The sequence below is a fragment of the Neopelma chrysocephalum genome, unplaced genomic scaffold, assembly GCF_003984885.1.
Source record: "Neopelma chrysocephalum unplaced genomic scaffold, ASM398488v2 Primary Assembly neopelma1_78, whole genome shotgun sequence".
Taxonomy (NCBI): domain Eukaryota; kingdom Metazoa; phylum Chordata; class Aves; order Passeriformes; family Pipridae; genus Neopelma; species Neopelma chrysocephalum.
In genome coordinates, this window is record NW_020897739.1 from 2,160,144 (window position 1) to 2,173,930 (window position 13,787).

Genomic DNA, 13,787 nt, shown 5'->3' on the forward strand with positions numbered 1-13,787 from the left:
AGCTGACTGCAGACGCAATGATGGTTAATAGTGTAAAGGCACACATCCCTCCTCTATCCTGCACGGCAAAGAGGGAGCAGACCGCCAACACAACCCCATCGGAGGGAACGGCATCCCTCAGCGTGAGGCTCTGGCACCACCTGCGGGCGACCCGGCTGCCCACAACGCGTGTGTCCCAGCGCCCCCTCCCTCCAAGGCTCCCGGCGTGCGGACCGACATGGCACAGCGCACGGCTGGACAGCAGCGCGCCGCTTCCCGTCCGGTACAGCCGCTTCCCGTCCAGTAGAGCGGCTTCCCAGCGCTCCGGGATCCCCGGGCAAGGCGAGGGGCACCTGAGGGGGAGCGGCCATGTCACGCCCCGCCCCGGCGCATGCGCGGCGCCACCCCGGGAAGATGGCGGAGGCCGAGGAGTGAGTGCGGCGGGAGGGAGGCAGGGAGGGAGGAAGGGATGGCTGGAAGGATCCGCCGCCATCCGCGGGTACCACGCGGCACCGAGGCTGGGGGCGGCGGCGGGGCAGCCGGGGGAGGCCGGATGGAGGATGTGGGGTCGGGATGTGACCGGGATGTCCCTCCCGCAGGCCCAGGCGGCGGATCCCGCTGGTGCCGGAGAACTTGCTGAAGAAGAGGAAGGCGTACCTGGCCATCAAGGCCACCCAGGCCAAGCAGGCGCTGCTTAACAAGCGCAAGGTATGGCGGGTCGCGGGGGTCGTGCTGGCCCTGCTTGTCCTCCGAAGGAGGGAATCGCATTTCCCTCCGATCGTACGGAAGCGATCCCAGTGGTCGAACCCCTCAGCCGGGGGTTACCTCCGAGGGGAGCTCTTCACTCCCCGGGCATCTTCTCCCCGTGTCTCTGAGCCCCGTAAAAAGGACAAGACTTTCTGGCTGGTTGCAGTGGAACAGAAATGTATTGAAGAGCGCGAGTTGTTCCTCTTGGATCAGAGGTGACCTGGTGGGCTGTGTTTACAGCCACACGTGGGGAACTGCGACGCTGCTGAGTTGTCTGTGCTCTCTGAAACCCGTTCGCCTTTGTAACCCTTCGTGGAAACAATGCTTTTCTGAGGATGCAGTTAGAGTTAACTTATTTATCTGTTAGAGCAGAGACAGGTCATCGTGAAGCCTTTTCCTGCGTGTGGGGTGGCACATGTTGCTAATACAGACACTCCCGGTGCACGGGCTGTCATTTCCAGACTAGCAGAGCACAGCAAACATTTCTAATTCCGAATTTCAGTCCTGTTCCGCTGTGCCTCAGCTAATACAGTACGTGCCTGTCTTAGAAGTGTTTTAAAGCTTTCCCAGTGAAGCCCATTTCTGTGGGATTATGTACAAAACTCCTGCCATTTTTGTTGGATACTGTGTTTAATGTTTTTAAACACATCAGTGGCTTCCTGTATTTTCAAGGTGGAAGTGGAAGCATAAGCAATGATGTTAAATAGCTATTCCTTAAGACTCTCATAGGAAAAATGACCTTAGTGATGAGGTTTTGATTAGGTCTGCCTGCTTGGAAAATTCAAACCAATTTCATGGGTGATTTACAAGGTAAAATAGAAGATCCGTAACATTAGATTCTATAATTTAAAATGAGTTAATAATTTAACTAGTAGTGTTATCTTAAGTATTACTGTGTGACTGCCATGCATAGTCAAGTCCTATTTGTATGAGAAGGCACTATGATTTAGGTGGATGTACTCCCTCCTAAGCTAAGGACAAGCAATTAAACACCTTTTTAATTTAAAAAATGCTTTAAATTTTCCCATAATTCTGAAATTTTTTTTTTCCAAGCGAGCTGGATGTTTTGTGTATAAATTAGCAATACTTTTTTTTTTTTGTATGTGTGCCTTTGTAGAAAAGGACTTTAAAAACAGTTATTTTCTGTTGGATGGTAGTTTTGAGTCACACTATGGTATTGCTGTAGTACCTTTTTTGCCCAGGTGCAGGAGTTGTTTCTGGCTTTCCCAGCGATTGCTGAGCTAGGTGTGTAGCTGTGATCATCTGTGGCTGCAGATACTTCCATTTAATTTCTCCTGTGTCTAGAAGTATCCTGGGTGTTGCTGTTTTCCCTAATTTATATTTTTCATGGGGAAAAAACTCTTTAGATTACTGTTCATAAATTATATCTAGCTGCCTCTAAATTCATGTGTTGTCCCTCAGTTGTGTTTCCTTTGGGCTTAGATAATCAAATTTATTTTCTTCTTACTGCTTCCAAAGCTGAAGGAACATTGTTCCTCAAGTCCTGCATTTCATTTGGCCTGTCAGATGCAAGCCTCTGAGACCGTCGGGGTGGGTGATACTTTCTTTTCCTTTTCACTGTAGCAGCAGAAGGGGAAACAAATCCAGTTCAGACGCCTCGAGACTTTTGTTCGCGATTCGTGGCGCAAACGCCGCGATGACAGCCGGCTGAGGCGCATGGAGCAGAGACCGGGGCAGGCGGCGGCACCTCGGGAGCACAAACTGGCCTTCGTTGTGCGGATTGTGGAGTAAGAAACTCTTCCGACTCCTTACCTTCATTATTGCTGCCTTTTGTTGTGTTATTTCTATGCAAATGAAGTGCGATCATCGCACTAATCTGAGGCCTTTTGTTGCTGTTTTTACTGACTCAGTATTAAGGGAGTGACCAGGAGGGTAAAAAGAGTGATGGAGTTGCTGCGGCTGAGAAAGAATTTCACCGGGATATTTGTTAAACTGACCCCGTTAACCCTGAAGTTGCTGCGGGTCGTGGACCCTTACGTGGCATGGGGGTAAGTACCACTCCTGTGGCTTGGCAGTGGTTTGTATGGGAACGTTACTGCTTTTTGGTTCTCCATTTGGTTTCACAGATACATAGCTGGTCAAAGCTTAACCAAATTTATATCTAAAACTTGTTATTGCCTCTTTTCTTCTTGTCCTCAACATAACTTGGTTACTTTCCAAAAAAGGAAGGGGCTTCCCCACTGCATTGTGTCTCTCCACTACAGAACCTGATTTTTGTTTTTGTACAGACACCCAAACCTGAAATCTGTACGAGAGCTCATCCTGAAACGGGGCCAGGCCAAGATCAATAAGAAGAGGATGCCTCTGACAGACAATATGCTGATAGAGGAACATTTAGGTGAGGAAGAGGCTGAGAAAATTGAGGAAGAAGTTGAGACTTTACAGTCTGACCTGAGAGCATGGGGAGGGAGAAAAATCTTACCAGACTGGGGGGCTGGCAATCTGGAGCAGCGTGAGGAAAGATAATACAGTTGGCCATTGCTTTTTTTTTTTTTAATTTTTATTTTTCTGCAGGGGGCTGTGGTATTATTTGCCTGGAAGACCTTATTCATGAAATCTACTCAACTGGGAGGTATTTCAATAAAGTCACAAAGTTTCTGTGGCCATTCCACCTGTCGGTGGCTCGCCACGCGTCACGTAACAGAGTGGGTTTCCTCAAGGAAATGGGAAAGCCTGGCTACAGAGGGGAAGCCATCAACCAGCTCATACGTCAGCTCAACTAGTCAGGTGAGCACTGCCTGTTGGGTGAATTCCAAACCTTACCCTTGACTCCCTTTCCTAATAACCATACTGCCATTGGACATGAGGGGCATCCCTTGTTTTTGATTCATCACTCTACAAAAGTGACCCTTGGAGTAGGGGAAACTAATGAGCAGTGTTGTTCCCATTAGGAATCAGCACATCCTGTTGGACACCTCCATGAAGTTTTGTGTTAATATGACTGACTGTTTTTTTATTTTCTTTCCTGTTCTGCAGGGTCTTTGTGAAAACTTCAGGATTTATAACCTGTTCCTTTTCACATGTACCTCTAATGGACATTATCTGTATGCAAGGATCCACTATCTCTCTTGACTGTTGGTGCCTCTATAAAAGAAGAAACAGAGATGATGATGGAGATGGACTTTGGGCTGGTCCTTCTTAGAAGAAGATATATACTATTGGATACAAGAATGACCTTCCTTGAGAAATTTGACATTTGCATCTCTGTTAAACAAGGTTTTTTAACTTGCAGTTGCTGCAGACTTCACTCCTTGAAGTGCACCTGCTTCTAGGTATGAAGGGGTAATGCAGTCACCTGTTTAAGAATAGGCAGCACAGGCAGAAGAAAACATCAGGTTTCTGTTACTGCAGTGCCAGCCCTTATAGTGAATAATGTAATTTTTTAATTACCTAGATTGTATTTATTTAAAAAAAAGAGAAGACGTGGTTTTGTGCTACCAATTTACAGAATCACTTTTCACTTCTGCTGGATTGGGACTGCTGGAGAGAATTATTTCCTGGTAGGAAAGCCCAGAAGGTTTGTAATACAGTGGTGGGGTACATGTAGTCAATGTTTTCTAAATAAACTTCTGGAATTATATTATTATAACAGAAAGAGTTAACTGCATCACTGTAAAAGAGTGGAAAAAGTCCAATACTCTGGCTGAAATGAATTTGGTGAAGGAACAAACAAAAATGTGGAAGAGTCCGAAAGTTCCATTAACAGAGTTTTAAATCCCTAATTTCTTCCACTGCAAAAAATGGGTAAGAACAAATGTGGAAGGCACTGTGCTTAATCATTAGGCCACTGTGACTATACTGTTATTTGAAGACTTAAAGGGGGGCAAACTGTTAGCCCATAAATAGATTTCATATTGACTGCACAAGACTTGTTTTGAGACTCAGAGGAAACAAGTAGGATGCCTTCAGGGTGTTCATTGTATTACAAACTAAGATTCAGCATTCATAAAACCATCTGAAATACAAAGTACTGCAGACTCTGAATTAGAGAATACTATAACATTTGAAGGTTTATTCTATAAAACAAGAATACAAACATAGAAAATGCTTGACAGACACTAGACAGACACTACAGACAGACAGAACACCACCCTCCCCAGAACTAGAGCCCAGCTGTCATTAAAATACAAGGCTTCATGTATTTAAAAGTTTTCCTGATAAACAGCTGCTTTCACTGTACAGAAGGTACAAGAATGGTGCGGTTGATTCTTTTTAGGGTTATTTCTGGTAATAAAACAGCCCAAGCTTTTAACATGAAAACTGGCACCTCAGGAGTGAGATTTTTTTTTTTTTCAGTTGCCAGAGAGAACTTAAGCCTGCTAGAAGAATACGGTTTAAAATAATCTTAAAATACAAAATTATAGGAACTGAGCACAATTCCAGCAGCTAATCCTAGATTTTGGCAGTTTTTCTAATAAAGGCAGTGGTTTAACACACCATTAGTTTAGCTCATATAGTAAAGTAAGAATTGAACTATTACCATGATGCCAGCCTAGTCTAGTGTTCTATCACATTATCACAAGCACGTTGAATTTTTTTGTGTCATACTTTAGCAAGAGCAACAGTAATGGTATGGTCATGGCTCAGCTGCACTATGGACAGAAACTATACAAGGTTACAGGATATATACACACACACAAGCCCCCTCCCTGTATCCTAGGGAACAGAATCCCTTTTGTAAGCCACCATGGTGTTCACTTTGTGGATCGTGGTGGTGAAGGAACGCAGACGAACCTCTTCGGAATTGGTGATGAACTGTGGTCCTGACTCTTCCCACTTTTCTGGCACTGCCAGATCTTTATCTGTATATATCAGCAAGTCAAAGGCACCTGTAACCAAATGGCAACAAATTAATTAATACACACATAAGGAGATGGCAGGTTTGAAGTGCATCTTCTAGAACTTCAAACATACCAATGTTCTAAAAAGTTACACTGATACTTGTTATATGAAGAAAGAGTATTTAAAACATGAAAACAAGTTATATTCATCTGAGGACACTTTAGTTTTCTCAAGTGTCGTGAATTTTTTTAAACACTTTAAAATGCTGTGGAGCTGAGCTCTGTGTAACACTTCATATGAACTCAGTGTTACACAAGCCAGTCCACAGCTAGTCACAAATCACATTCATAAAGACTTATATTCCTCAGAGCATACTTACTAGTTTCTTTTAAGTTGGTTAAGCAACCTCAAATTCTGTCCTGATCTCAGTCTAACAAAGTACTGTCTCAGAAACATGATGGTACATAACATATAATAATCAAAAAGCCTCAGAAAATCAGCAGAAAAATATTTTCTAAAATGGAAAAGCTGTTCAGGTTTTCCAAAAGTGTTTGTTTTCTTTAGTGAAGTTCAGAATACTCACAGGCAGATTCCAACAGTGGCAGGAAAGTTACTGTGGCAGTTATTTGTCTGATGACAGAGCGAATTTCATCCTGAATTGCTTTCTGAGACTTTTCTCGGGGTCCGCTGGAAAAACAGGAAAACTCTGGTAAGAAAGAAAACTTCTACTGTATGACAGTTTCCTCTAAATACAGTTCTCTCTATTAAGCTCTGTTGGTCTGTTTGCTACAGTATGTGTACAGTAGTGACACTTTTAAACCCTAGGTAGATAGACTTAGAAAAGTCTACAGCTGGTCTCCCTTTATTGTTGTTTATGAAGCTTCCCAGTATTTTTAAGGAATCTTAAATTTATTCTCAGTCCGAAACAGAAGAGAACACTTTGGCATAACAAAAAGAAAGCAGCAGTTCTTTGGGTTATGTACCCAAATGTACAAGATCCTATATGCTTTGTTGAGGATTAAAAATCAAGTTTTGATCTGATGCTTAAAAAAAAAAAGTACCTGAAGATTATGTATGGTTTGATCATACAACAACTAACAAAGGAGGAACAGATGAAGGAACATGGCATTGATCTTGTGCCTGCACAGCTCCTCGGGATAGGGAAGAGCAGGTGTAGTGGGGCTGTGTTACTCACTTGTCATCCTTTGCAGTTTTGTCACACTCGATGTCGAACTGCCACCGCTCCAGGACCTCGTTGTTCTCGATGCTGGAGATGACGACCACCAGGCGCTGCACGATGCACTTGTACAGCCACTCTGAAAGAAGCCAAGCGGTCACTTACAGAGCGAGAAGGGCCAGCAGAGACACAGCAGGGAGGGCCCGGGAGCCTCCCCCGCACCTTTCATCTGCTCCGTCACGTTGTTGAGGTAGTTGGTCAGCTCGGGGTCGGTGGTGACCAGGAGGGTGAGCCCGTACTTCTGCACGCGGGTGAAGGTCTCGGGGGGGTAGATGCCGCGTTGGTATAGGATGCTGTTGATTCCATAGGCTGCGAGAGGGAAAGGGAGAAGAAGAGGGAGAGAAATAGCGAGAGGAAGAGCGATGTGTATGTACCACCGCCCCACCCCGCCGGCGGCCATGTCTCCCCACCAGACGCGGCCTCCCAGCCCTCCCCCCCAAGTTCCCTCCCTCCCTCTTTCCCACCGCGGCCCCCAAGGCGACCCTCAGCTCCCCCGCAGCCTCTCACAGAAGAACTCGGCGACGAGCTCGGCGCTGCCGCGCAGGGTGATGCCCTGGTGCTCCCGGCCGAGCTGGTGCTGCGCCATGGCCGCCGCCGCCGCTTCCCCGCCGCCCGGTTCGAATCGGGCCCCGCCCCTTCCCGCCGCCCCGCCCCTTCCCGCGCGCGGCCGCGCCGGGGCTGAGGGGGCCGCGCGCCGCCTCACGCCGGGCCCGCCGGCTCTGCGCCCTCAGGGAAAGGGGAGCGCGGCGCCCTTATCCGTGGGAAAAAAAAAAAAAAAAAAGGGCTGCGGCGTGTTAGAAAGGGAAGGTTTTTCCTCATGTTAAACTCCCCGCCGGCTATAGGTGCCGTTGCACCTGTTGGGCGGGGCCTGAGGGCACCGCACGGCGCGGGGTGGGGCAAGTGAGGAGATTCGCCCCGGGAATGCCGCGGGAAGTCCGCTTTCCGCGTTCCTTTAGGTGCGTTCCGCCGTGCGAAAGCGCTTTTGAACTTAAAAGTTACGCTTTCCAGGTACGAACTGAATTAAGTAAATATATCGTTTATGGGTGATATTATTATTTTTTTTTTTTTTGGTGGTGGTCACTATGTAAATCATGTAGTAGTATCCGAAATAAAAATGGTATGTTCTGCAAAAACACTGTGAAAAGGCAGGCGGGGAGAACCTGGGAAAGCAGGATGAAACGCAATTTTTTTTCCTTAAATCCGTCATAACAGAAAGGGTTTATGGGGTATTTGGGCTGTTGGGCTGCCTTAGGGAAGGGAAATTCCTTGTGAGTCAAACAACTTAAATCCTGTTACTACAGGGACACCAGGGAAGGAGCTGAGACTGGCAGTGGCTATCAACTGGAGGAAACTCTGGGAGAGGTTTACAGGTAAGAGAGAGTGGCTAAAACAACAACGAATGTTGAAATTTTTAAATAGAATGAAGGGGGGAAGTTGCTGTCTACTGGGATAGTAAAGTAGGTGGCCGTGTGGACCCTGAAAGAAGCAAATCAAACGGTCTTAAAATGAAGTTATGTTCAAAACAGAAATATTTATACTGAGGATAAAAACCGTGTGGTGTGATTGCTTATTTTGTTGTAATAAAACAGGGCTTTTTCAAGAGCTAAGGCTTTTTGTTGGCTCCAACTTTTGCTCCAAGAGGAAATATGGTTTGCTTCAAGGTTCATGCTGCTGTGATTAAAACAAATGGTGTAGTCCTGAAGTCATATGTTGAAGTTCTGAAAGGGTCTGAATAATTTAATTTAACCAAGAGAACTTTATTCTGGGTCTTGATCACTAGTGATTGTGTTGTACATAAGTCTTCTGAATAAAGTATTTCTGAGTAAGAGTGGTGTGTTTCAAAGCCTGGGGCAATGGAAGAATTTTTCATCCAAAGCCCAGCTTTTAGAAGTTAGATAGCTGTGAATATCATCTGTTTTGCTTCAAATCTTATGTACTCTTCTGCTCATGTTCATGCATCCAAAATAGTCTCAACCCTCTTTTTTTTCCCCTCCACTTGGCTTTTCATCCATTTTGCTTCCTCTGAGGTTTTTGGAGAGCTGCTCATTTTTGTGATAAATAAAAGAGCTTGAAAGCCATGTTACATGAGGCCAGGCAAGATTAGTAGAGCTTTGATTAATACTTCACGTATTTTTGCTCTAGCTGTTTTACTGTTAAAACCAAATGGAAGAAAGAAATCCAGGTGGTTCTTGGTTCACCAAGTTGATTTCCCTGTGTTTCAGTTTGGGTGCCTTGCAGGTGTGTTTTGGGTATGACCAGGTGCATGTGCTTATCAACAGCACACTTAATTGCATCTTCATTACTTCTCCCAAGATTCACCTGGCGGGTACTGAGAGGTGGTGGTGATCCTCAGTACCTCTGTTCAAACCCTAACCTTCCTACACCTGGCACACAGTATTTCAGAGTTTTGGATCACTTCTCTGTCCCCAGTTCTGCACTGTGGTTAGCACTGCTTTCTGCCCTCATGTGCTCCCCTTTCTCCCCCCAAAAAACCCAACACCTTTGCACTTTTAAATTTTATTTTTTCTGTCTCTTTAGGGAAATAAATTCCCTTTTGCAGTGCATTGCTAGTTTTCTTTACATTTCTTCTATGTGCTACAATGTAATCTCATTGGTAAGCACTGTATATTTTCAATACTTCTCCTAAACTCCTAACCTTTCCCTTTGTCTTTTAAAAAATTATATTTCCTTGGCCAATTCCTTAGTTTTCTAAATCCATGAAGTACTGTGATTCTTTTTCTTAACCTTTGCATTTTTTCTAGTGGAATGTTCTTCATCCCTTTTCTTGCCCATGCCATCAAGATGTTCCCGTTCGTCCCTCCAACGAAAGTTCACTTGTGTGAAGGTTTAGCTGTCTTGACAGTGAGTGTTTGCTGCTTTTTCCTTCACGTTCTCTGATTGTCTCATCTGTGTTTCTCAGTTACAAGTTCTGGTGTCACTCAGCTTCTCTGCCAGGTGAATCCAATGCCTCCCAACAGAGGTAGCACCCAGGGAACATGGGCTTGTCTGTGCTGCAACTAAACTGTTGTCGTCACTTGACCTTAGCGCAGTCAGGTGTGATGGGGACATGCACACAAGTCCTCCTGTCATCTTACTGACCAGGCACACTCCATGTGATGGTGGTGCCTGGAGTTTGTGTCTAGGGAATGTCCAGCCACATGGCAGGAGGAAGGTTATGGGGCTCCTGCGAGGAGAGCAGCAGGGAGACTGTAGGTTAGTGATTTGTGAGGCTGACAGCTGCTTCCTGACCAGCTCCGAGGGGCTCTCAGGAACAAAGTTGACAGGCTGAGTTATATGTTCTGGCACACCAGGAGCTGGCTATCCTTGCTCTAATTGTCTCATGCTAAAACCTTAATTTTCATAAGGAATGTGAAATCCCAGTTGTGTTTCATTTAGTTCTCTTACAACTCTTCAGTCATTGTTCTGTTTCTCAATTAAAGCTTGATGTTACAACAGAGTGTTTTTGATTCTCTTTCTGTGAAAGGAAATGTTCCCTTTTTAGCTTGGCTTTTCTGTAACATTTAGTGATTGCTTCCCCGTGGCAATTGTCAGTGAACCTGGGACAATCCAAATCACTGGTATGTCTTCATTTTTTTTTGTTGTTTTGTTTTGTTTTTTGTTTGTTTGTTTGTTTTTTTAAGGTAACCCAGGTCACATTCCCATAGTCATTCAGCAAACTAGAAGACATAACTCACTTGTAGAGTTCATTGCCATTATTAATTTATTTTTAAGCTTCAGGATGATGTGGGCAGGTCTCTCCTTCCAGCACAGCAAAAGGGTCTATGAAATGGAAGTTCTCTTTGCTCCAAAAGCCCTCATACGGTATTAACAAATTGTCATATTAAACCTCAGTAAAACCAGTTCCATCTTTTCTGGTAGATCTCAAGCAATTTGGAGTAATTTCTGGATGTAGGGAAGGCCACCAGAGAACCAAGTACCATCACTGCTCCTTTATGTAAGACTTATTTTTAAAACTTCCAAGTCTTTAAATCAATTTCCTATCTTTAAATCACCTTACTGCGTGTGAGGTTCTTTACAGCTCTCATCCAGAATTCCTTGGTGATTAAGTGTTATCTGGAATTAACTCTAGATTTAATGTAAAATACTGCACTTTTTGACAGACATTTTATTACCAAGCTCATTTTGTGGTTTTTTCTTTTTTTTTATTGTTGCTGGTCGAGTTTGTTTTCAACAGTCTTTGCAGTATGAACATTTGCAGGATAAGTACAAGTACCTTGTATCAGCTGTACAAATCACTAGAACATTTATTTCCAGGTTGGCTAGTGCTACTTTTTAAAACATAAACCATGGAATTTTATTACAAATAGCAACACTGTGTTCTTTCATCAAAGGTAATGAAAGAGTGGTGCAATTGGGAAAGATGTTCTTGAGTTTTAAGTATTCATGAAAATAAATTGATATTAAAAGGAATCAGTATGGGCCAATGAGCTGCACTCTTAACATCTAATATGATGAGTAAACTTCTCAAAGGGACTTCCTGATTTTGGTTTTGAACACTATGTAGAAATTTTTACAATTATTTTTAATTTTAAGTATTATCAGTGGTACTGAATGTATTTTGAAATTAGGCTAACTTGGCTGGATACTTATTCTGTCAGATGAAAAAAAATTGATATTTCTTTACTTAGGCCAATGTAAGAACACCATTTAGCTTGAAAGTCCAGGCAGTGGCCGCCTTGTACAGTGAAATAACAATTTGTGGATGCTGAGATTTTTGAAAACTCCTTCTGTAGAACATTAGGTGGTATCTTTTACTTGTTGTTTGGGGCTTTTTTTCTAAAAGGATGCGTAGGAAAAAAACTTTGTGATGGTTTTGCCTCTAAACTACCAGAAGATGGCACCAGGGCCCCGCATTATCTGGACCCTTTCGGGTTTTAACTTGAAGTACAGCGAGTTTGTTTTGCCGTTATGTACTTTGGACAAGTTTTAGATGCATTTTTTTTGTTAGTTTGAAAAACATCGTTCCAGAATGAAGGAAATACTTGATGCCCAGTTTTGGCACTTACCTGTGGTTGCAGTAAAGACATTTTGACAGGTGAACTGTTTTTCTTAAACATTTCAAGTGGAGGTAGGAATCCTTTTTCAGAGTTGGGAAGAACAAAACCTGAATGAGCTTTTTGTGCCTAGAGAACTCCTTAGTGCTGGATAATGTCATGTTACAGTGGTTAACATGTAATGTGGAATCCCCTGAATCCACCTCTTTACAACTTAATCCTCTTTACTATTTAATCCTCCAACCTGAAATTTGGTAGCTTGGAAAATGAATGTTAATCCAGCTCATTTTAGCTCCTGTCACAGCTGAAGTTTTTTTATTAATTAATTAATGGAAAAGGGAGTTCTCAGGTACCTTAGATTTGCTAAGCCTGTGTACTGCAGTTTAGCTTTACGTTCAAAATGGGCCTTCTAGAGAACACTAAAACAGATTAATCAGCAGAGACTTAGTGGGTCATCAGAAGCTCAGGAGCAGAAGGGTCCACAAGATGGGTAGCATGGTAAATAAGCCTTGATAGGGGATTTTGATAGGATCCTGTTGTGTGATTGCAACATGTTGGATGAGAATTGTTGTTTTGTGGTTGCTTTCTAATCGTGTCGCTTCTGATGTATAACCATGGTGGGCTTGTTCAGTTAGTTGTGTTGCAAGGAATGAAATAAAGCTCACACAATGCCTAAGAATTGTGATGACTGAAGAGGTAAATATTTTTCGAGAAGTACATTATTATAATTAGAAATATTTAAAACAAAAATAATTGTTGCCCTTAAAAAAATCACTTAAGGCCGGACAATGGGACCATTTGCAAAGTAGCTAGAAAAACAAGAAAGGATTTGTTAGTACAATTTGAACAAAATCCCTTCATTTTTTAAGTCATAATGAGCCCAGCAGGACATGCTATTCACTGCTTGCTGTGTTAGTCAGCACTGGCAAAATTTTTAGGAGGAAAAAACTAGAGTAGAACAATATTTGAAAATTCACACTAGTTACCTATGTCTCCCACAATGGGTGGCCTCATCCAAACCTCGTGATGTGACATTGCTGGGAGTGTAAAAATGGAAACCAGATGGCTTGGTAGTGTGAGCAGCAGTTTGGTGCTAATTGTTCCTTACAGTCTCCTTTAGCTGAGGTCTGATTTGAGTGAAAACGTGGCATTATTGCTCAAGGTTGTCCTTGGTTGTAATCTGACAGTTAGTGAACAGGTAGAGCAAGAGTAGACTCTTACCTGAAGGTTCAGGCCACTCTTGCACGTCCTGCAAGCTTGGGTACATTGTGTATTGTGCTGGTTTAAAAGTTAACCAGCAAGGCAAAATGAACTCAATTCAAAAGAGAGATTTATAAGTCAGAATAACAATTTATTAAAATAATGCAATAAGTACAATTATACAGACAGACAATTGGTTTTAATCCACAAAACCCAAATGTACAAACCCAGCACCCTGGGGTATGAACAAAAGTGGTGTACCTTGGCCCACCCCCCGAGTCCAAAGCAAAGGGAGAGGGGATAAACCTGCTGGTGGGAGAGCTGCTGCAGTCTGGTCAGAAGTGGTGATTGCAGTCCAGTCGAGGGTGGTGGTCTCAGCCTGGTTGGGAGCAGCGGTGGTCTGCTGTCTTCCTCTGGGTCCCACGAGAGAGAGAGAGTCCCAAGGCTCTGAAACTCCCAGTTATATACTCTCCAGTTCAGGCGGGAGTGCTCAGTCCCTCCCTCAGAGTAGGGAATTCCATAAAAGGGCATGTGGATGCTCAGTCCCTCTTCCATAAAAGGGTATTAGAGCAGGGAATTCCATATAAGGATATCAGAGCGGGGAATTCCATAAAAGGGTACAGGAACATCTTCCCACCTTGCAGGCCTCTACTGACAGCAGTTTTTGGGAAATGGCATGGAGGCTATAGAATACACAGTTTTGGGTTACACCCATCCAGGGATGAATTGGTCCCAGCCGTTCTAACCAGGACATGTATCTGTAGCTCATCTCTCATGTCATCAAGTTTTAAGCTAGTTTGGCTGGG

At 43.7% G+C, this 13,787-nt stretch overlaps 2 protein-coding genes and 1 long non-coding RNA gene across 8 annotated transcripts in view; 2 read left to right on the top strand and 1 right to left on the bottom strand.

Annotated features, from left to right (window-relative positions):
- The first annotated feature begins 313 nt into the window (after positions 1 to 313).
- Positions 314 to 4,500, top strand: RPL7L1 (ribosomal protein L7 like 1). Its single transcript, XM_027689816.1, has 7 exons — positions 314 to 410; positions 579 to 687; positions 2,311 to 2,474; positions 2,598 to 2,735; positions 2,976 to 3,085; positions 3,262 to 3,474; positions 3,724 to 4,500. Exons 1-6 carry the CDS (start codon positions 349 to 351, stop codon positions 3,468 to 3,470), a joined length of 792 nt encoding a protein of 263 aa, XP_027545617.1. The 5' UTR covers positions 314 to 348; the 3' UTR covers positions 3,471 to 3,474; positions 3,724 to 4,500.
- A 231-nt stretch (positions 4,501 to 4,731) lies between these two features.
- On the bottom strand, positions 4,732 to 7,387 carry MAD2L1 (mitotic arrest deficient 2 like 1). The gene is made up of 5 exons (XM_027689817.1): positions 7,274 to 7,387; positions 6,929 to 7,075; positions 6,725 to 6,845; positions 6,113 to 6,216; positions 4,732 to 5,576 (listed from the first exon to the last, which is right to left on the bottom strand). The coding sequence occupies exons 1-5, from the start codon at positions 7,350 to 7,352 to the stop codon at positions 5,404 to 5,406; spliced, it is 624 nt and encodes a 207-aa protein (XP_027545618.1). The 5' UTR covers positions 7,353 to 7,387; the 3' UTR covers positions 4,732 to 5,403.
- A 53-nt stretch (positions 7,388 to 7,440) lies between these two features.
- The window catches only part of LOC113970669, a 93,767-nt gene continuing 87,420 nt past the window's right edge, over positions 7,441 to 13,787 (top strand). For 5 of the 6 annotated variants that reach the window (XR_003535259.1, XR_003535257.1, XR_003535260.1 and 2 more), the window contains exons 1-2: positions 7,441 to 7,774; positions 8,068 to 8,136. This is a non-coding gene — a long non-coding RNA (uncharacterized LOC113970669). The remainder of the gene's footprint in view (positions 7,775 to 8,067; positions 8,137 to 13,787) is intronic. The other variant, XR_003535262.1, reaches the window with a different exon arrangement.

Coding starts and splice junctions, on each gene's coding strand:
- RPL7L1 (XM_027689816.1), top strand. CDS start 349: ATGTCACGCCCCGCCCCGGCGCATGCGCGGCGCCACCCCGGGAAGATG. Junction 2,475..2,597: donor TTCGTTGTGCGGATTGTGGA/GTAAGAAACTCT, acceptor TTACTGACTCAG/TATTAAGGGAGTGACCAGGA. Junction 2,736..2,975: donor GACCCTTACGTGGCATGGGG/GTAAGTACCACT, acceptor GTTTTTGTACAG/ACACCCAAACCTGAAATCTG.
- MAD2L1 (XM_027689817.1), bottom strand. CDS start 7,352: ATGGCGCAGCACCAGCTCGGCCGGGAGCACCAGGGCATCACCCTGCGC. Junction 7,076..7,273: donor GCTCGTCGCCGAGTTCTTCT/GTGAGAGGCTGC, acceptor TCCCTCTCGCAG/CCTATGGAATCAACAGCATC. Junction 5,577..6,112: donor GCCACTGTTGGAATCTGCCT/GTGAGTATTCTG, acceptor ATTTGGTTACAG/GTGCCTTTGACTTGCTGATA.